The 27,418-nt window shown below is 46.9% G+C and overlaps 1 protein-coding gene across 1 annotated transcript in view; it reads right to left on the bottom strand.

Annotated features, from left to right (window-relative positions):
- The window catches only part of Ca10 (carbonic anhydrase 10), a 476,615-nt gene that overhangs the window by 10,181 nt on the left and 439,016 nt on the right, over positions 1 to 27,418 (bottom strand). The window contains exons 5-6 of the mRNA XM_010620196.3: positions 10,616 to 10,711; positions 6,583 to 6,655 (exon numbers count right to left, since the gene is read on the bottom strand). Of these exons, the coding sequence (XP_010618498.1) occupies positions 6,583 to 6,655; positions 10,616 to 10,711 (169 nt within the window). The remainder of the gene's footprint in view (positions 1 to 6,582; positions 6,656 to 10,615; positions 10,712 to 27,418) is intronic.

Here is a 27,418-nt window from a genome sequence, read left to right as displayed (position 1 = left end):
AAAAAAAAAGAAGATTTCATAGATCCAAAGACATCTCCTGATATAAACAAGTCTGTGTAGCCAAATTTATCTTTGGTAGATGGAATGTTGTGTATGACGGTGCTGTAATTGCTTTTTTATGTGTTGGCTTTATCTTTATAGTACCGGAAGACCTCTTGGATAATCAGCAGAGCAGAATATTTATGCAGAGTGTAATGCCCCATTTTGCTCTTGCAGGTGACTGCAGAAGTTGGTAGCTATGTCTTCGGTTTTATGACATGCCCCTGGTGAATCTACGCTGGGTTCTTAGTCCTGGTTCCAACTCCCAAGTTGACTTTGTTGTTGTTCAAGAAAAACACATTGTGGTGGCACTGCCAGGTCATGGTGGGGCCACCTTTCTGTCTGAGCCTCCATGGTGGCCTTTGTCCTGGGCGTCGTGCTTATGATTTATGCCCCCTCCCTCCCTTTCTGGTTGCGCGGGTCCCATTCAAAGCAGACTGAGCCCATGAGAAAAAGGCATAGAGCTCTCCCTGAAATCAATACTGTTTCTAATCGATATGGAACCATTTGGCAATTTTACTATATGAAATGACATTTCCTCTTGTAATCCCAGGCAAATTCAACAGCTATGAAAAAAGGCAATTACCAAAGAATAAAGTAATATTTTTTTTGCTGTTGCTTTACACAAACAATAAATGAACAAAAAGGGGCCTCTGAGAATTGGATTCTTGGAGGTGAGCCGCTCCCTTGCTGCTCCTTGCTGACATGAATAACTACTTAGATTGCAACACGGGAAGCAAGTAGTGGGCCACATTTTGCAGTCTGTGAAAACATTTCCAAAGCCATTCCTTTGAAATGAAAGTACAAGTTGAATTAAGCATAGAGAAAGGCACCTGGAGCCATCTGCTTAAACTCCCCGGTGATGTTTCCTCACCTTGAATGCCGCGTGCCCTAAGGGGCGGTGGGGAGAACACTTCCCCAAGAACTGTGAGGAGGAAGGCAGTGACCAGATGGAGGTCCTGCCTGTGCGTTCATCTCTTAGCAGGGGGGTTTGGGGGCACGTGGGGCTAGAGCAAAGTCATAGACAGATAAGACTGCAAAAGAAGTTTTAAGGGGCTTGTTTTCTGGGTTGAACGCCATGTTTAAAACTGTCCTTCAAATGCCTTCAGCGGCGAGCTTGAATGTGATAAACTGTACTAATATAGTAACCAGACCTTCTAAATTTGGGCTTTGTGATCCTTTGCACTGTGCTGGATTTAAGCTATTGTTTATTGTGTATGATATGAATGGAGTGTGTGAAGGTGAAGGAGAAGGAAGTTACTGTGATAATGCGCTCAGGATCTTAAAGAAAGCGATCAGTGATGGGCAGTGTTGTAATAACTACTCTGTCTTACCTGTGTAAGAAGGCTCTTTGCAACTATTAATCATTAGTGTTGCCACTTGAAAATACCATGAAATCTCCTTTTCAAGCATAGCTCTGGTTCAGTAAAATGAGACAGATATGAAAATGATACAAATGTTACCTTTTATGCAATTAAAGTTCTGTGCCTGCTAACTAATTAACATAGGAAAACAGGGACATAGGCATTATTCCAGTGCACTACATTAAAAAATTAAAATAGTAAATTACTGATATCTCAAGAAAGTCCTTTCAGAAAATCATCCTTTTTCAATGCCATGAATTCAATCTTGACTCTCACTCTATTGAAGGGGAATTTAATTTTAATAAAATGGGTTTTCTTTAGAAGACTTTCTAAATTCACCCTGAAATTAATTCAGGTTGGTCTTTTTCCACCGTCGGTCCTGGTTAGTAAGAGTGTTTTATAAGTTTTACTCAAATGTATGAAATCGAAGTTTCCAAGGATAGAGGTTAGAACTGCATGAAGTCATTACTGTGTGCTGCATAGGGCTCAGGGCAGGAGCTATGGTTCATTCAAAAGAGGCAAACTTTGTTCTGTATAGCTCGTACTGTGTCCACCTTTGCCATAAAAATTTTCAGCATCATAGTTATTTGCTGCTCTTCAGGAAGCTGAATTGGACAGGCATATACTTTAGAACAATTTGGGAACACACACATATGTATACATTGTGCACCAAGTTTAGCGCAATCATTGTCCAGCCAATTGCAATAGACTCATTACCTTGTCTAATCTATGCTTCCAACTCTTTCACTGTCAGTATCAATAGCCTCCTCGTACTGATTAATAACTGTATCTCAGAGAGGTAAAGAAACTTGTCTGAAGTCACACAGCAAAGGAAGAGGTAGATCCAGTATAAGGGTCCAAATGTGCTCAGTTCCATCTCTCCTCATAAGAGATGGAACTGCCTCTTAAGTATGGCGGCCTTCGCCAGCATGGCTTTCAAAATTGTCCTCTTATTGGCAAGATTCCCCTTCTTTCATCCTTTTATAGTTACTGACTTTTCTTTACTGACTCAGAGATTTCCCCTTTCTTACCCATCTACTCTATGCCCATTCTTATAAACCTCAGAACTAGGCTGTGCCTCCACCAGCCACCATTTTGTGGTGATTTCCCCTCGGCCCTCCATGCTTTTTCCTTCCTCCTCCACCTTGTCGGCCAGCTGAGGAGTTGGTCATGCGGCAGCCGCTTCCGAGGTGGGATTTAAAAGATATCTTTAGAAGGGCTTTTCCGTTCTAAGTCATGAAGACTGGAGCTGCTCTTTCAGAAGTGAGGACGTGTCCTGCCTCTCTCCTCCATTTGCTCTTTCTTCCATGAGCTCACCCAAGTTTAAATGCCATCTGGATGTCAGTGTCTTCCACATTTGCTTCCTTTGTTCTCTCTGCTGGGATCCAATCTCACACACCCAACTGCCTACACCACACCTTGTCTCGGATGCCGCATAAACATCCCAGTCACAAGGGGTTCCAGACTCGTGATTCCCCTTTTACCCACAGTCCATCTACCATCTTCCCCATCCTCGTGGGCAGAAACGTCTTCCTTCAAGTTGCTCCAGTGGAAAACTTTACAGTCATCCTTGACTCTGCTCTTGCTCTCCCATCGCACACCTGCTCTATCAAGAAGTCTCTTAGCTTTTCTTTTGTCAATGCTGTTGCCTCGTCATTTTGATGTTGCCTTCATCTTCCTCATTTACCCGGGTCCCTCGGCAGTCACTTCCTAGTTAAGTAACCAGAGCATCAGCAGATCATGTCACCCTGCTTGAAGTCTTATGTTGGTTTTGCATTACAATATTGCCTCCAAGGGGAAGACTTAGAATAGACTGGCCCGGTTCTGAACCAGCTTTTGTGCTTTCTCTGGTAAACTATGCCTGCCACAGAATGGCGTCGGTATCCTTCTGGACGGTGCTGATTCCCACCGGAGGTCCCACGCCGAGGGAAGCATACGCTGGTGTTTCAGACAGGATGAGCCTGAGCGAAGTGCCCTTGGTGTCAGCTCTGTACGTAGTCCGTGTCCCGTCCAAGTGGAGGCAAATGCAAAAATCAAATCGATGACTCTGCATCGAACCAATGTTGCGATTAAGAGAAAAAGGGGCTGACAATTGTCACACAATGTCCAAGTACTGGGATCCCAACTAGTTTTAAGAGCTCAGAGCTCAGTTTTCCTTGCTCCATAGGGAGGAAGTGTAAAAGGAAGGAAACGACTTAGGAAACAGGACCCAGAAGGGGCCATGTAAATCCTTGCTCTCTCAGGTATGGAGGAAGCTCCCATCTCCACTGTAGGACTTTGATGCTGGGTTTGTCCGTGTGACTGGTGTTGGCTAGGGGAAGATGGACAGCAGTGTGTGTGTGTGTGTGTGTGCTGCAGAATGAAGCCTTAGGTAACATCCATGAGAAATATTTGACCTGGATATGCTCTTGGTCCTGGAAGGATGAGGGCCGCTTGGAGCTGAGCCACCCCAGCCCACCCACACGGGCAGCGTGAGATGCCAGTGCTTCCTGCTGAGTGTCTGCTTATGCAGAAGCTGCTGACTTATCCAGCCAACGCTAGTGGGGTGTCCCTGGCTCCCTCTGTGACAGGGGAAAGTGATTACAGCTACCGGGGAGGACATCCCAAGCATGAGGTGAGGTGCTGCGCGTGGAGTGCAGACCCCAAAGTGTGGAAGGTCCTCAGTTAGCGGCACCTCCACGCTCCTGGTGCTCGGCACATCGCAGGGTCCCTGCATCTAAGTGGGTGCATGTCCTGGAGCCCGGGTCCATGGGCTGGGTGGGAGTGGGGAGGCGCTGGGTCAGGTGCCCCGGGCAGTGTGGGTGAAGTGGCAGGGTGTGAGTGTCTCACTTATCTCTGTGTCACTTAGGAGTCTGCAAGCAGGATGCCCTGATAGGTTCCCCCGAGTAGGGGCGTCGTGAGCCTGATGCCAGTGTAACCTCTGCCTCTTGCAGAGCCTCGGGGAGACTTCCAGGCTCACACCCTCCCGTCTCCCACTAGCTTTATGCTCCTGAGTGACTCCTGATCCAGATGCCCCTGCTGGCTGCTGGACAAACCTTCCAAGGGCTGGGGCCTCAATCCCTTTCCTCCAATGTCCTTGGCATAGCGGTGTCCGGGCCATCCCCATGTCCCAGGCCAGCATTATCCCTGTGGAGTGGCCCCTGCAGGGGTGCGGCCAAGGTCACTAGGGGAACACCTATATTATTCCCCTCTGGAGCATAATGGCACAAAATACCTGCTAGTTATTACGAGGCTGGAGGTGGTCACCTCTGCCCATGTAGGCCAGGTCTCTATCGTGTGTCACCTTCCTCTTCCTTTCCCGTGGCCCTGGCAGACGCAGAGAGTGAGGGACGGAAGGAGGAGAGGGTGCCCCTGATGGCTCCCCTCTGCGTTTCTAGGAGGTCTTCAGAGGTGGGAAGGGCCCTGCCCACCTTGAACATAAACGCCTTAGTGTGACACTGAGACCTGGCTACAGAGCCGCTTTCCTTGTCACTGCTGCTGAGCAGGCCCCGGTGCTGGTGGAGGTGAAGCTCTTCCTGTTGAATGCTTCAGAGCCCCTTTGGGGAGCTCCAAGCTCTGTGCCCCTCCCCTTTTCCCTCCCTCCCTCCCTTCCACCCCTCTGTTCCCTTTCCCGCCCTGTTCTCCCTTTACGGCAGCAGCCATCTCATTTTGTATTAATGAACCCAGCCAGTGCTTGGGGCTGGAGGGGGAGAGGCCCCTCCACGATTGTGCACGTGGCGATCTGTCAGGTTGTGCGCTGGGGCTTAACCTGCGATTTCGTAGCTTTTCACAGTCTCTAAACTGCAAATTCAAGATTATCGGAAAACATTTTATTTAATTTTCATGCTTTTTTAATCAAAAAAGTTAAAAGAATAATCACCTTTTACGGGCAGTTATAAATGTGCTATTTACACTCAAGAGAGAAATATCTCCCTTAGCTGAGCCATGTAAGTGTGTGTTTAGAGAGGACCCCACAAGAATGCTGATGAGGAAGGGCACCGTGTGTGGAGACAACTTAATTCATCCTTCCAGGGCCTTGCTAGCTAGGTGCAGTGATTCCACAGATCCACTCATCCCCCTAGCATCTCCTCAGCCTCTTTTCATGGGAGAGAGGAGCAGCGAACATCTCGTGTGGAGAGCTGGGCTCCGGTCCCTTTGTGGGTAGGGCTGGTGTCTGGGCTACCGCGTTTGTTGAATGAAGAAACGATTCCCCATCTTCTCCTACCCACCATCCAAGGTGAGACCTGTAAACATCCTCTCTGTTTTTCACACATGGCTATTGGAGGTACAAACGGCACCTACATTAAAGGTCCCAGCTCTGTGAAGGACCCGCCAAAGGGATGTGGGAGTTTTCATGTGGATTTGAAAAATCACTGTTTACCTATGGCTTGATGCAGAACCCTAGACCCAGATGACTTCAGAAAACCGAAGTCCAGTTTTTACTTTGCAGCCAGGAAATACAGTCAGGGTGAGAAAACTCCTTTCAGGACAAAGCCAAGACTGGAATTCCACTTTGCTGCTCCCTTGCGTTCCCCACGTGCATTTCCTTCCTCCTTCAGAGTGTACTGCCTCAGCCTTCCCATCTGCTGCAGCTCCTGGATCGCTGTGATGGGCAGCGGCACCTTCGCTCCCTTCCTTCATCAGTTTTACACTGTCCCCTCTTTTCTGCCGAGGAGCTGGCGACGAAACATCCCGGAAGCCCCCAGCAGCTGGGCTTCTTGGACAGCTGGACAGAGCCCTGGAGATCCGTGGGTCCCAGAGAATGAAAACGACGCCACCCTGCCCCCTCCTGGATGGGGACCCAGCCACAGGAGAGGGAGCCCTGGCTCTGCTGGGGGCCCTGAGAGTGCTGAGGTCAGATCCCGAGCACTCGATGGGCACTTTCTCCGGCACAGAACTGGCAAAGAAAACTGTGGACAGCTGTGTCCCTCAGCTCATTACCAATCCACGGGCGAGCGACGACCACAGTGTCATCATCATCATCGCCTTCGACAGGTGTGGATGACAGAGGCACAGGGGGATTTCTGTTGGAAATGAGCTGCTTCTTAGCCAGCCTCGGCTCTCCAGAGTGACTTTGTACAGAATTCCAGGGTCACGAAGCTGAAAGGGGCCCACAGAGAGGATCGGCTCTGGCTTCCTGCCTCTGACAGGACTAACCTTTACGGAATAGTTGCAGGAGAGGAAATCGAACCAAACTTACTTTTATATGTTATTCTTGTGATAGTGTCTCTGTTGAGCATTCGATTAAGAAATGGGTTCGATGAATCAGAAACCTAGAGGAGAAAAGAAAGTATTAATGACAGGGCAGTAACATCCCGTGATGAACACCACCACCCATCCTTCACTCTTCCGTTTCCAAAGTGCCTGCCATGCATCAGATCCTAGGATGCCCAGAAATTCAGAGAGCGAAGGCTCGACCCTACTCTGTAGGGACCCCCAGTGCAGAGAAGGAAGACACGTGGGTGAGCCAGAGGTTCTCATCCCGGGTGAGGGGCGCTGGGCTAGAATCGCAGGTGTGATGGTGTCTGGGGAGACCGGCAACCATCTGGGGGACCTGTGCGCTGTGTCTGGAAGGCCAAGGCTGGCCGCGAGGGCAGGAGAGGCTGACTCAGGGCAGGTTCGAATGCCCTGTTGTAGATGGAGAACCATCACAGTGTCTTGAGCAGGGGTTATGGAGTGACAGGTTAGGACAGGGATATTTACCCAGAGCGTGAGAGAGTATCTGGAATAGCAACATCGTTAGATGAAGAAAAACCCGCACACTCCACATGGTGTAAGGTAATATAGATCCGTACTGTGTCATTGTTAATTATTGCATGAATTAAATATATCAGTTATACCATCCATCCATACCCCCATCCAATAAATATTTACCAAGTGCCTATTACTGGCCAGATGATGTCTAGAAGTTCAGAAATGAATTCCCACTTTATGCTGACACCCTTATATCTCCTCCTTTAGGCCTGGAAGCTAAGCTTCTAGGAGCTCAGAGTCAGGGAACCACCATTTATGAGTCTGTGGTTTTGCTGCGCGTAACTATATGCGAGGTTTCCTTAGCAATGCCTTCTGTGCTCAGCCTCTTCTGAGCACCACGGCTCATCCTACTTATTCCTCTCCTTGCTCAGCTCAGCTCTGCTCTGCAATTTACGCCTCAGCTGCTAATCGGATGTTGTGACACATCAACATTTTAAATCTGATTTATTCTGAGGGTGGGGAAAATTGCAACAGATGATTATTATTATTAGATAGGCAACAGGTAATTTCAGTTTGGAGAGAGCACAGACTGTTTATTTTCCCTCCATCTGTCTCTCCTTTGGCAGCTTCCTGTGCGTGTTGTGGTGAGACACACACCACGGGGATCCCGGGGAGCAACAGTTCCCCATGGAGGTAACATCCATCCTGAGATGCAGACAGCTTCCGAGGCCAACTTCAGTGCCCACTTCAACTTGACATGCACTTCAGCACTGAAAACAGAGCTGGAAGCCTCCCCTGGGAGCCCACGGAAGGAGGAGGACCAAAAATGTACCGCCACGGCCTGGGAGGCGTCTGCCACGTCCCTTAGCTGCCCGATACCTTAGGCTCCTAACACCTGGTGAGTGCAGGCAGCACTGATGCTGAGACCGGCCCCTTTGGAGCTGATTAAAAATAATTGAAAAAAATCTCAAAGTATGCACAGATGATTTGTGGGCACTGGTGTGTTGACTGTGTGGGTGTGAGGATAAAATATGTACTTGGGATAAGTGAGCTTAAGTGGGAAGTTAATGGTGTGTGATTGAGCAGCAATTACAGCCAAATCTCAGTCCCCCGTGGTCAGGGGAAGGATGGGGGATTAGTGCAGGACAGAGATAAAGAAAACCCTCAGATAAACAAGGCTTTTCTTTTGACCAATAATTCCAAAGCCTCCTGTGGCTCAGCTTTTGAGCAAGGTGGCATCTGTAGAACTAAAGCACCCAGGTGTGGGGCTACAGAGAGCTGGGCAGGAGAGGCAGAGAGATGAAGAGGAGGAGGAGGAGGAGGAGGAGAGGTTGACTTTGATAGGCTGTGCATCCTGAAGACCAGGGCTGAGCTCTCACCTCTGAGTGCCTGTGGCTAGCAGAGGGCTGGCCTGGATGCCCTGCTCAGTTAGGAACTCTGACACGAGGTCAGAGAACTTGCAGTGGAGCTGAGTATATGGGAGGTGATTCGGTGGTGCAAAGAGAGAAACGCCGTGGCTCATTTTCAGATGGAGCCAGGAAGCTTTAGGTTTGCTCAGGGAGAGAATTGGGAGCATCCTCTGCTGCCAAAGTGGCCTGAGGAGATTCAGGAGCTACTTGCTGGCCTCACGCTGTGGGGCCTGAGTAGTTCTTGCCAACCTGCAGGGAAGCAACCGGCACCTGCAAGCCCTACCTGTCAGTCAGGCAGCAAGCCTGACTGTGTGCAGCATGCATGTCTGCTAGAGTCTGTCGGCCACACCAGGAGTTTGCTGCTGTGGAGGCCGGCTGCCCAGCAGTGACCTGTCAGTCGCTCTGCCCACTGTAATGTATGTGTTTCTGGGACCACATTCACTGACTCAGGCAGGGGCTTTGAGCAAAGTGAGGCCAAGCTGGAGGCCTACACTGAGAACCCTCCAAAGGACAGGGATTATTAGCTCAGACAGGTTGGCCTGTGAGAGTTACTCTGGGAAGGGTTGGTACCGGGAAGGCCATGGGAGGAGGTGAGTTCATGGACACATGTGAGAATGTGTGTCATATCTTCGGGTTGAAGACCATAAGTGTGGTCCAGGCTGAACGCACCAACTGGTGATTGGTGTCATCATAACTGGGGCTGGGAGAGCAGCACAGAAATTTGTCCTGTGCTTGTGGATGGGGCGGGGGAGGAGGTGGGAGGAGGGGTTAAAATGTTTTCTCTCTTGTTGCTCTCGGTTGCCTTCCCTGTCTCTGTGGTGGATCAGAGTGAGAATAAGGTCATGAACCTTAAAAACAAGACTTGTATTTCTTCCCTGGGGGGGCTGTGGTGGGCTACCTGAGCTTGGGTGAATACCAAGGATTCTCAGAATCATTTTCTTCATCTGTAAGATGTGGACACAGATGCCCAACCCATAGGTTCTTTACTAAATGGTCAAACAGAGGTAAAACACACATCACAGGGCCTGACCGTCAAGACTCTGCTGTTTATTCTTCCCGGGTTTGTGATGATACCGAAAGATACCGAGGTGGGGGCAGTTTTACAGCCATGTCACATCTGGCACTGAGAAGGAGGAAAGCTAAAAATACGATTGCCAGGCTCGTTACCCTAATGATACAAACTGGAAGACTTCGGGGGTGGTGGCCCATGGCTGTGCCCTGCCTTGACTCAGATAAGGGTCCAATCTGAAAGGAAACTCTTTTATTTGTTGTTGTTGTTATTGTTTTCTTTTTTTTCTTTGCTTTCTTTTCTTTTTCCTTTCTTTTCCATTATTTTTATTTTTATTTTTTTTGGTATATCTGCTTTACTTGACTTCTGCCAAAATGTAATTTTTCAATCTACTTTATGATCGGTGGGTATTAATTTTACAAACTCCATTTCAGTGTGTAGTGTTTTTGTACATGTGTGTAACGCACTTTGATTGCCTCCATCTCCCTTACATGCCCCCCCCAAATGTAATTGGAAGAACAAATTAGAATTGTTTTGGTTAGAGACTGGCTGCTATTGTTGCTGCCTGCTAGAGAGAAGCCTGGCTCCTCAAGCAGGTGGGTGACATGGCTTCATTTTGATTTTGATGCTCCTGAGGTAGTGTGAGAGGGAGAGACAGGCTGATGCCCCCGTGGGAAGCTGGGAGGAGCTGTTTTGTGCAGGGACTGCAGAGAGGGACATCACACCCCTGGCTTCCCAGGGGCAGTAGAGCGATGGGCCACAGGCTGTCAGCCCTGGGGGACACTAGAGAGCCACCCCCTTTCTTCTATTTGCCACCTTCTGATTCCATGGCATTCAGCTTGTCTTGGCCCGGTACCCTTTTCCTCTCTAGGAGAGAAGCTGCCCAGACCCCTAGGCCCTGACGCTCTGTAGCAGCCAGAACCCATAGTCTGCAGTTTGTGTCCAGGACTGCGTTTTTCATGGATCTCATAGATACGGAAGGCAGAAGACCTGCAGCTTTCTTAGCTGTGAACCTTCGTCCACATTACCCTTTTAAATATTTTTAGCAGATGCTAGACTGATGTTCTGGCTAGGCCGGGGAGTGACAGGAAGAGAGGAATGGAAGAAGGCAAGAGACTTACTTTTATAAATATAGAAACTACCACCAATCCATTTGGACTCTTTGCAGCTTCTGTGACGTTTGTGTATAACTCGTGGTTATAGTGGATGAGCTGCACCTGGCAGGAGGGAAAAACAGGAATCAGAATATCGGGTGTTCAGAGGTGCGAGGTGCACAATACGTACCCCATAAGAGTGAACCGCGCAGTACACTGCACAGCAACTAAAAAGACCACGAGTGATTTCAGAAGCATAGAAAGTGTGTCTTTGTGTGCAAAACACACACACACACATAGACATACATGCATGTGCCAAGATCCCCGTACATATTTTCGGATGTTTTCTGGTAACAAGAGTGCTTGTAGTCAGTCAGTGCCCATCTGGCTCTGGCTCCCTCCCAGGACGTACGCTCCACAGCGTGTGAAGTGATTTTTCCTTATTAGGAAAGGAACAGCCCTGAAGGGGTTGTGCGCCCGCCCTCCTGGCTGCACCCCCAGCTACCACAGGCAGTGAGCGAGTGAATCTTCCTGACATCCCTGGGCGAGCTGGGAGGCCTTCCTTCGAGCGTCCCTGGGCAGAGGGGCGGAGACTGTGACTCAGGTCTGTCTTCCTCCTCCTCCCCCTCCTCTTCCGCCTCCTTCTCTGGCAAGGACCTGCCGTCTGCCTGTTGGGTCTTTTGCGCAACAAGCAAGCGTGGGCCATACATATTTCATCCTTTTTACTCCCGTTCCCCTCCTCTTCCTCCTATTTCCTCCCATCCCCAGGCCCCCTTCCCGTCTCCACAAGGCCGACCTCTCTGTTCCCTATCATCTATCTTTTATTTTGCTCTTTAAATTATTTATACTCCGCATTTTTCATGTAAGAGAATCTGTGTGATATTGAAACCCATGTCTTCTTCCGGTTAGTGTTATGGTCTCTAGAAGCATCCATTTTCCGACAGATGTCTCAGATTTATCCTTCTCTATGTCTGAGTAGCACTCAGATATATACGCATGTACATACATACATACATACATGTATCATATACACAACCCCTTTTAAAACTTGGGAAACACACTAAGCATACAAATTTCAAACTAATGTACCACCTGTGTTTAGCCATATGATCAAGTTACTCCACCCTGCTGAGACTCAGTTACTTCCTCTGAGAAATGGATGTGATCATCTCTGGTGAAATTTGGCTCAGGGATGCTGTTTTAGAAGATTTTTAGAAACAATAGGGAAGTAGGATTTTTGCAATAAATTAAAAATATGGAAGTACAAAATGCAGATAGACCCTCCCCTTTACCTTTCTCTGATCACAGTTCAAGCAATATGACGAGTACTATTTTAATGTGTATCTTCCTGGCTATTCCTTTGTCCTTATAGACACACACACATGTACACGCTTGTGTGCACACACACACACGCACAAATGAATGGCGATCAAAAACAATAGAGATGGAATCATGTACAATTATGATTCGGAAGCTGACTTTTAAAAATATGAGTACACTGGAGCTATCTTTTTAAGTCCATGCATTTAGATCTAGCTAAGTATTCCTGATACCCACAGCATTCTCCACTGTACAAACGGCCCACACTGTATTTAACCACCTCACAGGCTTTCAGTTTGTTTCCATTTTTTGCCTCTTACAAACAGTGTACCAGCAAGCACATCATATATCTTTCTGTAATGGTGTAAGCATTTTCCACAGCTGATGGGAGACTCTAATAAAGCATGTGAAAGTGATTTGTGTCCTGAAGACAGTGTTTGTTATTGCCAACCCACTGTATTTCATTAGAAAAGGAGTGAAGTTTTAGAAATTGGGAAAGGCAGCTTTAGAAGTTGGGAAAGGTGCTTCTCCTTGAACTTGGAAAACAGCATCTGTAGCACAGTACTCGGTGTATTCAGACCACATGGTGCTGCTTTGAGAGCCCACCTGTGTCTGCCCGTCCACCTTCGATTCTGAGTTAGCTGATTTTGAGTGGGAGGCAGGAGCTGGTGTTTGTTCAGAGTGCTGCGGCTTGAGGGTGGCTGAAGTTGAGGGCCGTGGGTCATAGTCGACGGGCATCAGTAGCCCATCGGTGCCCACGCAGATAGATGTAGCATGAGCTTGCAGTTGGTTGATGACAGCCTGTTGTGTTAGGTTGAACCACACGAAAATGACTTTATGACTTTTTAATACCATGATGTTGAATGAGGCCATTTTCTCCCTGCTCCCCTCCCCAGATGTTAATAAGCTGGCATCCTGCTTTCTACTCAGCGGTGGTCAAGGGGCTGCCAAGAGTCAGAGCATCTGGGAGCACCTTAGAAGAGCAGCATCTTGAGCCTCACCCAGACAGGACGGCCTGAAACATTTGCCTTCTTACAAATTCCCGGAGATTGGAATGCGCACTCAGGCTCCTGGGCAGCTCATTTAGCAGAGTTTGCTGGGTGGTTGGAAGAATCCCATCTTGTCTGGCTGTTTACTCCTCTTTTTAGGGGTACGTGATTCACATGTGCTGAGAGACAGGCTGGGTCAGACCATAGGAGGCCTGGCCTATTGGCTGCAGGAGGGTTGTGAGCAGGGGAAGGGGAGGATCTGCGTGGACTGGAGGAGGGCAGGTTGGAGCAGGGCAAGAGAGTAGAGGTGGGGAAGGCATCGTTTCTGGAGGCTCCCCAGGAAGTGCTGTCAGGGGACTTTGCAATTTACAGTGTGTGTGTGTGTGTGTGTGTGTGTGTGTGTGTGTGTGTGTACAGTGAGGAGACACCAAGAGAGTCCCTAGGCCACAGAACTTTCCAGGAGCAGCAGAAGACCCCAGGAGGCAGCTCGGCAGTGGCCAGGGGTCTTGTTCCACCTGTCAGGATGCAATTTGGGCACCAAGAGGAAGAGGGAGATAACAGGGGCAGCCCTCATCCGTGCGCTGACCACAGGGCTTAGCCATGCAACTGCGCCACCCTCTCCCACCTGCCTCTGCCTCCCAGGCCTCTGTCAGTGGCAGTTGGGGACCTGCCCATGGCTGCCCCTGCTCTTCTCCAGCCTGGTGTGGTGGTGGTGGTGCCCATCCAGTGCTCCCTGACCACTCCCAGCACGCATGGGCAAGGGTGGGCATGGCAGAAACGGGTTTGCTACTTGTCCTGCTGTGAACTTGGTTTTGGGGAGCAGCAATGTGCAAATCACACCCTGCTGGGGGAAGAGTGTCAGATGGGTGGGCGGATTCTGCGAGCAGTGCCTATGGATGACTCCCAGACCAGTTCCAGACAGCACTTTTAAATGCAAACCCTACAAAGTCTGAGTTTTGAATAATTTAGATGGGTCCTAAGAGGTAGTTCAGCTGAGCCTCAGCTTTGCAGTTTAATGTAATCAGAGTGTCTGGCACGTAATAAGAGTAGATTAGTAAATGATTGTTTAACCTTCTGAGCAGGTATGAGAGGCCATGAAGACCACAGAGGCAATGTGGGAACTGCTACAAGAACAAACTCTTTGGGGGCTGAGGATGATATTTGAATTAAACACTGAGTTTAGTTATTCATTAAAGAGATGTCCAGAGGGTTTCCACCAGCCTCATTGGAATGACCATTAGAAAGAGCTAAACCTGGATTACTGGAAATTATGTTATAATCTTGACTTTTTATTAATTCTGGAGGAGTGTCCTCCTAGAGCTTTCTAGAAATACAGGACTGAGAAATGGCAGTCCTAGAGGAAGAAGTATAATAATGGAGGAATAGAAAATAAGACCATAGCGGGTGCCAAGATCCAATGTATTCTCTGTATCTAAGTTCTCTGTGACCTGAAGTGACTTGATTTTTTTGTCACACAACCCTGAACCTTGTGCCATCATCCTGTCCTTTACACTGGCCTGGAATCTCTTTGTTCAGTTAGCCATTGAAGGCCAAGGACATGCCAAGGCCAACTGGGATAAAACTCGATAAAGTCCTTGCCCTCTTTGACATGGTTTTGACACAGTCATGACAGAGTTAGGGACACCGCAGGGAGGGGGAACAGGCAGAATCCTGGCCTGTTGTTCATTACAGCCATGATTTGTGTTTTCTTCTGCGGTAGCCGGGAACTCCAAAACCATTTTTGTTATGAACCATAACTTTTCACTTGGGTCTACAGATACCAACAAGGTGACTAATAGAAGAGCACAGTTTATCTTTCATTTTGTTCTCTTTGTTACTACAAATCTTACTTCAAAGCTCTTCCCAGGTCTGTGTAGGGATATGCTGATCATTTAGGAAGCTGGCCAGATAGGGCTGACTAGCTCTGATTTACTTGATACCACCTCCTTTTAAGATGGATAAAGCCAAGATAAGAGGTTCACAGGGTCATACAGCTGCAACCAGAAATCTCCGGCCACTGTCCTAGACTTGGGAGCACCTGGATTCAAGGAAAGGCGGATCCTCACATGGCTGAGACCACCACAGACAGAGACAATCCTTTCCTGGGAATGAAACCATCCCTCAGCCATAAAAATTCCAGAACCATGACACCAGGACTGAGACAGTGACCAATTGGACCATGGCCCACTGCCTAATCCTCAAAAGCTGACCTCCTGCTTTTTTGTAGGTGGAACAATCTGAGCCCTTGCATCAGTGACCTAGGCCGGAATTCTTTCCTCTCTTTCCTCTAACTTTCTAGTGAAGGCTTTTAAAAAATTGTGCTTTAGTTTTAATTTCTCTTCCTATTAAAGCAAGAACCAAAGCTAGCTGGTGACATTAAAGTTACTGGCAGGTGCTTTGAAGGAAACAAAACAAGATTTTGGCTTATAAGGTGAAAGGCAGCAGAGGAAAGAATGAAATGTTTGTGTGTGGAAGTGAGAGCCACATCTGGTAGTGTTTTTGTTGAGGGCCTCTCTGGAGAGGTGACCTTCAGCTGTGTTCTGGTGATGGAGAGGAGCCAGGCATGGGCAGATGGGAGGGGGGCACAATGTTCGTGGAGACCGCAGCCAGCACATGGAGCCTGAGGCAAAGCAAGCAGTGTGAATGGCCGGGGACGGGCAAAGGTGGCTCAAGATGGGACCAGCTTGCACAGGATTTTGTAAATCATAGGATTTTTTATTTTATTCCCGGTGCAACAAACAGGAAGTCGCTGGTGTTATGGAAGGCATCAATTGATCCCATGTGCAATTTTGAAAGATCCCTGTGGCCATGGAGAAGGACAAAGTGGAGGCAGAGGAGGCCTCACCTACTGTTCTTTAGCTCACAGATCAGCTTTGGCCCCATCTTCTCCAGGATACCTCTGTGAACCATTGACACTGGTACCAGGCCCATCTCTGTTCCCATGGTGTCCTTATCTGGAGGGAAGTTCATGATGGTTAATGTTATGTGTCAGCTTGACTGGGCTAGAGGTGCCCAGACAGCTGGTAAAACATTATTTCTGGGTGTGTCTGCCAGGGCATCTCTGGAGGAGACTAGCATTTGCAAAAGTAGACCACAAAGAGGATCTGCCCTTGCCAATGTGGGCGGGCAGCACGTAGTCTGCAGAGAACATAAAGACCAAGGGAGGACAAATTCATTCTTTTTAAGCTAGGAAAATAAACTTTTGCTGTCCTTGAATTTTGCAGCTCTTTGTTCTTGGGCCTTTAGATTTTTGGCCACAGGACTTATACCAGTATTTCCTAAATCTCCAGAGGCCTCAGGACTTTGGACTTGGACAGATAGGCATGGTTATAGGGTCCCTGGTTCCCCAGTTTACAGATTCCATGTGGTGACATTTCCTACCTTCCATAATTTTGTGAGGCAATGCCTATAATAAATCTCATGTATGTCTCTGAATATATCTTGTAATTTCTGTTTCTCTGGCTAATTCTGACTGATCAAAGTTCAAAACATTTTATAACTAAAATGACATGGGTGCATGGTGATTAGAACAAATGCAAGCCATTGACAATGAGTACAGTCATATGGGAGCCCAATATCATTGTCAAAGTTTGCTACCATCATCGTTTGTTGATGTCATCCCAACATTTGTTGAGCTCTTCTTTGTGCCAGAGGTGATGCTGGTAGTAACACTATCTTATTTAATTCTCAAAATATTAGAAGTTTCTGAGAAATATTTTGCTCAAGGGAGTGCTACAGCTGGGCTTGTGCACAGTTCCTATGATTAGAGAGTTCAGTCTCAAGCTCCGTGTTACTTTGAAACTATTTTCTTTGGATCCGTCTCTACTTTTGGGCAAACATCTCAAGGACATAGATATTGTTAATCATTCTAGCTCTGGTGTTTGTTGTAGAATTTAGCTCAGAGGAGAGGTTGGCAAGTATTTGCTGATGGAATGCTAATTCTGAATGCCGCAGAGTCTTAGTCCCAGAAGAGGCCAAGCCCACCAAGGCCAGCCCACTTCTTTAAAATGAAGGAACCGAAATCACAGAGGGGCTGTGTCCTGCCCATGATGATTTGTTCCTCCATCCATCCATCCATCCTTCCTTCCTCCATCCATCCATCCTTCCTTCCTCCATCCATCCATCCATCTATCCATCCTTCCTTCCTCCATCCATCCATCCATCCATCCATCCACTCAGTGATTATTGAGAAACTTCTAAGCGAAGCAAAGTGGTATGAGGAAAATTGGTCAGGAGGGCAGAAACAGACCACAAAGAACCCAGCAGGCCAAGGTAGGGAGGTCTGGATTGCATTCAGGGTGATGGAAAACTGCATTCATGTCCAAGAATTCTCTCAGCACCAAAGCAAAGCTTCTGAGGCCCATAATTGATGTGAAGTAGCTGAAAACCATTGGCCTTTGGAGACAAGCAGCTCAACTTTCACGCTAATAGGTGACTATTCATCTTTGCTGAGTTGGCAGACCTGCTGCCAGCGAGCTTCCAAGTCAACATCAGAGTGTCCCTTGTCATTGGTTCAGCTGGAAGCAGCCTCTGCTGAACAGGTCTCAGGCAATTTCTCTTTGAGGGAGTGAGGTGACGCAGCAGCACAAGCCAGGTGCTGCTTGCTCAACCCTTGTAGCCCAGGAGAGCAGCTGGCTCTGTTCTCAGGTCCGAGGTGCTAACACATCTTAGTTCTCATTTCTCCTACATGGTGCTCCATTAGCAGAGGCCCCTTAGTAATTCAAAAGAACTGCCTTCCAGTGCAAAACCATACCCAACATTCAGAGTGACAAGGCCATCACCTTCCCCCTGCTTAGAAACCCCAATGGCTTCCTGTGTCCTGTAAGATAAAGACCCAAACCTGGGCACAGTTCTCTGTGGCCCATGGCTTTTCCACCTATGTCTGCTTATGCTGTAGCCACAGCGATGCCTTTCTGTCTCCCTCACGCAGTGAGCTTCCTCCTTTTTATACACACAGGCTGTTCCTTCTACTTAGAACAGCTTCCTTCCTCTCTGTGGCTGATTGCTGTTTGTGGACTCTTCTGGATCTCAGCTCAAAGCCTATGTGGAGAGTTACCCCACCATCCACTTTCACAGTACCTCTCCTCTTGCAACACAGACCACAGTTTATCTCTCCATTCACTGTGCAGATGATTAGACTCCACTCTTTCACTAGAGTTTAGGCTTCATCTGAGCGAGGACTGTACCTTACGCCCCCAGGTCCCAGCCCTGTACCCGTACATACTAACAGTGGTGAGGTAGAAACAACTGTGAAACGAATGAAGGAAGCAAGGCAGGCTGCACTCATGCAATGAAATGTGATACACCCGGGGATGGGGGAGAGGAGTTCTTGGCTGAGCCTATTAAGAACAGTAAGAAGTCTGGAAAGGCGTCACTAATGGGAACCAAGGCCCTGGACATCACAGGGGAGCTATGCGAATTGCAAAGTCAGACATCAACACTGAGTGCCCTGGGGCACCCAGCCTGTCACCTGTAAATAAGGATAGAAACACTACCCGCTTGATAGAACCACCGTGATTGCTTCTCAGCCTTTTGGTGAGGATCAAGTATAGTATCTGCTCTTATCAGTGTAGTAGAACCGTGGCGATGATTATATGGGATAGGATATCATATGTAAAACGCACAGCCGAGAATCTGGCCTGTTTGAGCTGTGATTGGTAAGGACAATGAATGCTTAAAAAATTTATTGCAAGAAGAGACACACTGCCATTAGTTCCCTTCAAAATACCCCTCCTTGCTTCAGGCACACATCGCATCAGTCTTGCCACTTTCTGAAGCAGTTCTGGAAGCCCTCTTTCCCGAGTTTCTGTAGTTGTTCTGTCATGGCTGATGCAGTGTCCTGAATCAATTCAAAACATTGATCTTTCATGGTCATTTTGACTTTGGAAAAGACTCCGAAGTTGCACCATGCCAGATCTAATGAATGAGGTAGATGAGGAGGTGCTGCAATGTTTTTGTGACTGCTTTCCATTGGACGGCACTCAGCAGCAGCATTCACTGTCTTTTTGATCACACCGAATAAAGACACTCACGAAAGAGCACTTCCAGAACTGCTTCAGAAAGTGGCCAGAAGGAGGGATACGTGTGTTCCAAGTGAGGGGTGTGTTACGAGGAGGACTAATGGCAATGTGTTTTTTAATGTAATAAACTTTTATATATATATATATGTATGTATATATATATATATATATATACATATACATATCACCTGTAGTAAGCACTTAAGAATTAGCTCTTACTATTTTTGTTACCTTATACTTCTTATATTATCAGTATATCTATTGATCTAGAGCTTTCAGCTTCAGCAGAAATCGGGGTTAGGTAAGTGGAGCTTGATCTTCAGGATCCTGCCATCAGGTTGGGTCTACGTCTTCTGAGGAGACTTGGCAGGTGCTGCCCACCTGGGGACCCCATTGTGCGTCTAGGTCCTGGACAAGTTGAGAGCTTTGAAGAGAAACACATCCCAGCTTTGGGTGGCTCAGATTGTGATTAAAAAATTAGCAGGCAGGGGCTGGGGATTTAGCTCAGTGGTGCCACTTCCTGTGTCGAAAGCACAAGGTCCTGAGTTCAATCCCCAGTATCCCCCCCGAAAAAAAGAAGGCAGTGGACAGTTTTTATAAAGAGTCAAATAGTCAGATGGTATACATATATGCATCCATGGGAACCCCTACTCCAATTTTATAGCACTCACGAAGTCCTGGAGAAAATGGAGTAGGATGGGCGTGGCTGAGTTCCAATAAAACTTTATTTAGAAGGACACATTGCAGGGCTGGATTTAGTCTGTGACTGTGGTTTGTAGACCCCTGATAGTTTCAGTCTGAAGGATGAATAAAAGCGTGCATTTTCTGTAAGTATTCTACATGGGAGAAAGGTATGTGCAGAGAGAGCCTAAGCAATAACCTTCTCCTCCCCTTGACAGGATCGTTATGACCAGTGTGACATTTCCAGTGTCTTTAAGGCATAATCAACACCTGGGTTTACTTTGGTAAACCCTATGCTGGACCCTAGGAGTCCTCTGATGAATACTATGTACCTTCTTTGGGGAGCTCATTCACATTACCCCATTTGCTCCTGAAATAGACAAAGGATGAGAGTTTAAGCAAGTCTTCTGAGATCACACAGCTCCCCAGAGACAGTGACGCTAGAGTATTTCACTTTTTCATAAGTAAAGAGAGAAGGGAAGGTGTTATGTATTTGAGGGGGGGATGACATTTCAGCGGCTTTGGCTGGAACAACAATTATAAGCTAGAGCTTATTTATAGAAAGTCATTAGCGAGTTTGTCCTTATGTGTAAGCGCACACACAGCCTGCAGACAAGAACGCAGTTTGATATTTACCAACCACCACATTCTCACCCTAAGGTTTGGCAATTATCACTGGCCTGCCCGGTGACACTGGCTTCCTGCATTTTAAGACATAGAGTGCAATTATTGATAAAAAAGAAGAGAAGCGCCCATCATTTTGTTGACCGAATACTCTCAAATGTGGTCTGGCTATTACAGCAACCTAGAAAACCAGAATGAAGTGTGTTTCCCCCCACCCCAGAACAAAACTTGGCTTGTACAGTGCGGTGCATTTCATTGAACTGTCGTGCAGAGCAACGTGTTTGGGTGCAGAACGAAGGCAGGGAGAGCCAGGCTCCACCCTATTCTGGTGCCTCTGCTGGGGGACTAACTTCGGGCGTCACACGTCCCCCTGTGCCTTGGTTTCATTTGTAATATGAGACTGTATCTGAGGATGGTCCCCAAAATGGAACAAGATAATCAATGACACAGTCTTTCAGGAACTAGGCAGGGTATAAACAAACAAGCAAAACAGATGATGATGGATGGGAAGAATCAGGACGCTCCTCGGGTGCTAGTTTTTCTCTTGAAACATTCAGAAATGCCATCTTCTAGAAGTCAAACGCACCTTCTCTGATCTCTTCCGAAGAATCTGCATCCCTTCTCCTCCTCATTAACAAAGCTGCTGGAAGCTAAAGCAGGCACTGCTGCCTGTAATGAGGTCCAGATCCTTCTGGAAGAAACTTCAATGGTGGGGCCTCTGGGTAGCTTTTGAACCTCAGCTGACTTCAGTTAATGCTTTTCTCACAGACATGCTGCCCACCCTGACCTCACCACTCACTTGGGTTTTTTTTTGCATTCACCTATTTTCACCCTATTGTCCCTCACCTCTGGCATGAGGCATCGATGAAGATCCTCCCTTGGCTCTGGAGTCCAACGTCCTGGGTTCAAGTCCTGAGTTATTTAGTCTCTTTGATTCTCAGTTTCTTCATGTGCAAAGTTGTGATTATAATATCATTGCCCCCAAATAGTTGTGCTGATAAAATGAGCTAAAATATGGAAATGTGCTTAAGGGCATGAGTGAGGTAAAACAGGCTTCAAATGCAGAGTCCAGCTCAAAGCAAACATTAAATGGGAAGTTGCAATGATTATTATTAGAAATGTCTGGCTGCTGAGGTTCAGATAAGGAAATGTGAAGTCCAGAGTGAGGAAGGGAGTCCTGAATTCCACAGAGAAAAGCAGATCAGGCCATTAATACTCTCAGACTCTCTTTGTTGAGGGAAATGTCCATAGATGACTCATTTTTTTTTTTAAAGCAGAAGTGGTTTATTTAACTCACCATTTGTAGAGGTTGCATTTCTTAATCAGCTTGTTGCAAGGCAGAGTGGAACATGGGGGTGGTGTCACAGAGGAGAAACTGTTCATGGTACCCACATGTTAACAGAAGTGAGAAGGGAACAACTGCCCCTTGTATCTTAGCAAAACTACTTAGGGTAGATAACATTCTTACCCTTAACTTCAGTGCTCTCAGGCTTAGCATTGCACAATGAATCAATCACACACTCTAGATTCAGTCACCCCTGAAAAAGTTCTAAAACCACATGAAGCTTTGCGGAGACATCTAAACACAAGCCAGAAATTTGATAAAACTACTTTCATCAGTGAATCACACACCCTCAGTGTCTTGGACTGGCATGTCACTGATGTCCTGCCTGCATGTGTTAGTCTGGGAAATCACCTGTTCAAAGACAGGCCTAACCTCAGCCTACAGGCATCAGTAAGACAGGGAAAAGAGTATACAAGTTTTTATGGTCACTTCAGGTGTCTAGAAAACATGGTCGGGTAATTGGTAAGCCATTCCCTTGTCAACCACAAGAACCCTTTGTCTCAAGAATAGCCCCGACATGGTAGGGAGTTAAAACTAATTTTGAATTAAAGTTAATTTCATAGCTTGATATGCTAGCTTAGATATAGCCGATATTGTCCTCGGGCAGGATGGCCAGCCAGGAATCACTCTGTACTACTTTTAGGAAAAGAATATCACTGGGTGAGGTTCCTGTTCCAGCCCTTTGTATCAAAACACCCAAAGCAATCTCTCTCTTTTCTGATGAGTAGAGAAGGAAATGATTTCTTCAATCAGATATTGCTAATACTGGAGTCTGAGTGAGGAAATATTTCTTAAAAGGCATTGTCAGTTACTTTTGTCCATTTGAAGGGCACGGACTCAGGATCTTGGACAGTGATATAAAGGCTTTGCTATTAGTCTAAAACTGAGCATCCAGATCTCTTACAAAGTAGCCATTCCCAAGAGGAGTAAAGCTGTTGTTTGGTGGTGAGTGGACTCAGATCAGAGATTAACTGGATCTGGCCCCTAGACAGTTGTTGTTCCCCGGTTGTAAGACTGTACCCCAAATATGGGACGGTATGAAGAGATGTCTGAGTCTTTTCCTTTGAGACTTTATGTCCACTCTTGGCAAAGATGACTCATTTTTGTATCTTACTTTATCTTACTGTCTCTCCCTGCTCAGAAGATTTTGTCCATCTCTTCTTTCCAGAGTTTGCGTTGGGAAGAAAGTAGATATAGTGGACACCGTGTCTCTGTGCCTTGCCTCCCTTCTCACCGTTGTCAACCCTCTGCAAGGGGGGTTCCCGGATGAAAACCTCTCTATTGGTGTGGCCAGGTTACATGCCACTGATGGTTAGCAGAGATAATTTCAGAGCCCATATAAATAGTATTAATGAAGGCTCACATTGTTTTAACCACTGTAGAGGTATAATAGCTCATTTGGAGTAAGGCAAGAATCTTTAGCTACTTCTCTTATTCATAAACACTTTTACCCAACAAAAAGTCTAGGCTAAGATAGGTTGACAAATAAGTTCCAAGAGACACTTAAGGTTCAGAAAAGCCAATGTTTCTTATCATTACATATGCAAAAGGCCTAAATTAATACTAGCTGGTGGATAATGACATTGTGTTTTTTATGGTTTAGATATAAAACATCCCTCCAAATTTTTATGCACATGGGAGGTGATTGGATCATGGAGGAGCTATACTCATCAGTGGATGCACCCAGTGATTAGTTCATAGCTGTGTGTGGTGTAAGGAGGTGGGACTCAGTTTGAGATAGGTCACTGGCTGTGACCTGGAAGGTGTATTCTTGTCCCTGGTCCTCCCTTCCTGTTTGCTGTGAGTTGGGCACCTTTAGTTCTGCCATGCTTTTTCACCATGCTGTTTCTGTCTTGGAGCCAGTCAACCGTGGCCTTAAACTGTGAGCCAACATACACTCCCTCCTTTAAGTCGTGAGTATTAGGTATTGTGTCTTAGTGATGGAAAAGTAACCAATGCAATATTGAAAATAATTTGTTGTAATCAAGGACAGCTGACATCAGGAATTAAAGAGATAAACTTTGGAGAACTTTTCCAATAGACTTTAGTACATTGGTTGAATGAAGTAGAAAAAAGGAACTGTGGATATCTCAGTAAGGACGCTTTATATTCAGCCACAGCTGTACTAAATTAGCACCCATTTTAGTGGAATTATTTCTCACTTCTGTGGAAGAACCTGGCTTTAACAGTCTGCTCTTCGAACTGTTTTCATGGATAGTGTTTGCATTTCTTAGACATGGTAGAAATTGTTAATAAGTTCCTTCTTTCTTATTCTCTAGGGTAGCATGACCTCAGCTCTGAATTGCTCCAGAAATAAATAATACTGAGCTTCAACCAGTTGCCTGAGGTTTGAGCTCTGCGAGTAAGCAAGCAAAGTGGCCTCTAGGTGACCACAGGACAATTGGGGGCAAAGCGTGGCCATGGGAGCCCGAGGCAGGCTGGTCTGCAGCAACGTGATGCCCCAAGTGTAAGATAGATGCCATTCCAGGGGACTCTGGTACAAGGCTTTGTCCTCTTGTAGTTACTCACAAGAGCCCTGGCTTTGCTGGTTTGGATGCAGCTAAACTGAAAAGAAGTGGGAGTGTACTGAAGGCATGATGGAGAAGACTACACTTAGTTATGCTTTGTTAGACTGCACAGCAGGAAGGAAAGGTTAAATTCTCACCTGCTGCTTGCCAGAGCCCCCAATTCAGTCATTCATTTTGGGCAGTCACTTTAAATGACTCCTCTCCCAACTGCCACGTTCATGGGTGATGGAAACAGCGTCTATTAGATAAGAGACGAGGGTTTCTCTCCTCCTGTAAATCAAGCTGCAGAGTGATTTGGAGAAAGCACTCATAAAACTAGGCTTGATCTTGTGCACACTAATTGCAGGAAGCATGGTGCTTTAATAATGAGAAATGCAGGCTAGTTAGTCTCAGAGCGGCTAAACATACACAGACACCATATGTGTGGATTGGGTCTGGGATGAAGAGTAGAAAGAGCACCAATTTGGGAGTCAAAGGCCCTGGGTTTTAAGTGACAAGTCTGTCGCAAGGTAATTGGGTGGTGTGGGAGAGCCACTGAAGCCTGTTAGATCCTGGAGTCTTTATCTGGAAAATATGGGACTTTTAAGGACAAGGTTTTGTGATTTTTTTTCCCTAAAATATAAACAACCCTTTGTGGAAAGAATAGGTTGCTGCCTTCTGAGCTTCCCTCCACGTAAATTGAGCTGCATTGAATCGAAACCAGATATTTAAAGCACAGGTTCAGCCTGAAGTGTGTTTATGCCTGGGCTGTGCATAGGTAATGATGGGCCATGCTGGTGGTGGAGATACATGGACGAAGGTCAGGGGCAGTCATGGGCTGCCCGCCTGCCCATGTGTGGCCTCTGTTTTTCCTTTTGATGGTGATTTGGTTGCATGAAACCAAAAGCAAACAAAACAAAAATATCTCAAACCTGAGAACTGCCACTCAAGCCTGAATTCATTTATTCTTCCAGCTCAGATGTATTTGTGTTTTCCATGTGCCAGACAGTATTCTGGGCATGCAGATATGAAGAGAGGGCAGATCATAGAGGCAGAGAGAGAAAGACACAGGCACAAAGGTCTCGTGGTGTCATGGAGGACCATGTGCAAAAGGAAAAGGCTGGAGACCAGAAGGGAAGGGGTTTGAGGTAGGTGACGCAGGAGGAAAAGGATGGGAGAGACCAGATCACTCAGTCAATGGCTGTAGGGAGAAGTGACCCCTTACCGTCACATTTCTCTCTCTACGGTGTCCAGCTCTTCTGGGAATCCGATCTCCAGCTGCTGCCGACCTCCCCTAATTCTTGCCCTCCCAGACCCTGCCCAGGATCTTAGACATTCAGGCATTGCAAACCCAGAATTAAATCACCCAAGTTCAAAAACTTATCTCATGCCCCAGCACTCCACAAGTTAAAAGTAATTTGAATATCTGCCTAAGAATTTTCGTCATAAAAGACACCACAGGTTACTTAGTGACTTTTAAAAGAAAAACCATACATCAGTGCAGATTGTAGGGAACAGGAGCCCCCCACATAGGCTTCTGAAAACCCCAGAAACATACTTAAGAAGCTTATAAAAGATGAGTAACAAGTACACAACAACTTTTGGCAATCACAGAAAAATATTAGCTTGTTCCAAGAAATAAGACATAGGTCATTCAATTATTGGAAAATAAATGGCAAGAAATATCAAGAAAATCCCCATACTGATGTGAAAAAGTACAAAAGCAATAACTCAGAGATGAATTTGGATGCTCTAGGGAGAGAGAGCAGCATTGATTCTAGCCTGGTGCGATTTGAAAGGAAGCCAAGTGCCAGAGGACCGTGGACTGTCACACAGGAGGGAGGGTACCACACTGAGGGAGCAATTAGGACTATTGATGAGTGGACCGATGGGCCCAGTTAACAGTTTGGGGACTCAGCCCTCTCCCACTGGCCAGCCTATGTATTTTAATGGGGGAGCTGGAAAGGGCAGGAATGATGTCACACACCTCCCCTATGCATGCACACGAAGGTGGCAGGGCCTCGCGGTTAAGCATAAATGACCTTGGGTTGCAGCGTACTTCCTGCTGCTCCCTGTGTGGCCTGATGATCTCTCTGTGCCAATTCTGAGCAGGATGCAGCCAGCTGCCCCCTCTCCTGTAAAACAGTGGATTCTGTTTTACTGAAGGATCCTTTGATCCTCTTGCCAGAGGTGAGTGGAGGCTGGCAGTGGGGAAAGAAGCCAGAAGGCAGGAAAGCCATATTATGCTCACTGTACTGCAAGGAAGCCCAGATGGTGCCCTTGTCCCAGGCTCCCAAAATATACTCTGGGAGGGGAACAGAGCAAGCACTCTGCTGACAGCATTCGGGAACAGGCGTGTGGGCAGTCTATATTAAGACTTCATTATCCATTCCAAGCTCTCTCGGAGCATGCGACAACACCATGACTTTACTTGGAAACCACTGGGCCTAATCTCTTAAGGACAGATCACAATTTTCATTCTTTCCTCGCTGTCCCTGTAACCCAAGTCCAACTGTTCAGCAAGTACTTGGTGCCAGACATCACGGCTCTATCCGAGACCTCTGTCATTTGCCAGGGCCAATGTTTCCAATAGACCTGGGTCAGCTGCGGGGAAAGAGGAGAAGGAGATCTTTGCCCCTTAGACAGCCAGAGCCTGGGGGGATTTTTGGGGTGAGAGGGGCAGTGTGGCTCCCATCCCTCAGTGCCAGGCCAGGTGCCAGGGAGTGTGCCAGTTCCAAGATGGAGACCAGTCTGTGCTTCAAGCTCTCGAAGAGCGAAAACCAGTTCACGCATTCCTGGTGCCTCTTCACACCTGCTTCCTCTTCGGACCCACACAATTCCTGCTGCGAATCAGACCAGGAAGCTTTGAAACGCTCTTTTGGGCAGGAGAAACTGTGGACCCAAGTTCACTTGGCTGTAATCAACAGACCCTAGACTTGATCTCAGGTCTCTTGTTCCCAAACAGTTATTTTCCACCTCTGGTCTTCTGTTTCAGGGGCTTCTTTCATCTGATGTCTCCTCTCTCCCTTTCTTTACCCATTCCATTCTGTCTTGCCTGATCTTCATCTTAGAAAAAATCATGGTAGCTACGATTTGCTGAGAGGTTTCCACGTGCTTGTGGGGTTCCGAAAGCCTTATGGATGTCAGCCGTCACATCGGATGGGCAGGCAGGGATTATTGCTCCCATTTAAGGAAAGAGGCAGACATGGAAGCTGGAGAGGTGTGAGGACTTGGTTGCCATCAGTCAGCAGAAGCTGACTTATGGGTCAAACTGGGTCTGCTCTGGACCACGGAAGCATCCCTTTCTTCTTGGATTTGTTTTTTTTTTTTTTTTTTTTTTTTTT

This window comes from Fukomys damarensis, unplaced genomic scaffold (assembly GCF_012274545.1).
Source record: "Fukomys damarensis isolate Sample0158 unplaced genomic scaffold, DMR_v1.0_HiC HiC_scaffold_13, whole genome shotgun sequence".
Classification (NCBI taxonomy): Eukaryota; Metazoa; Chordata; class Mammalia; order Rodentia; family Bathyergidae; genus Fukomys; species Fukomys damarensis.
The sequence above is the reverse complement of the archived record's forward strand: the minus strand, read 5'-3'. Positions and strand labels throughout refer to the sequence as shown.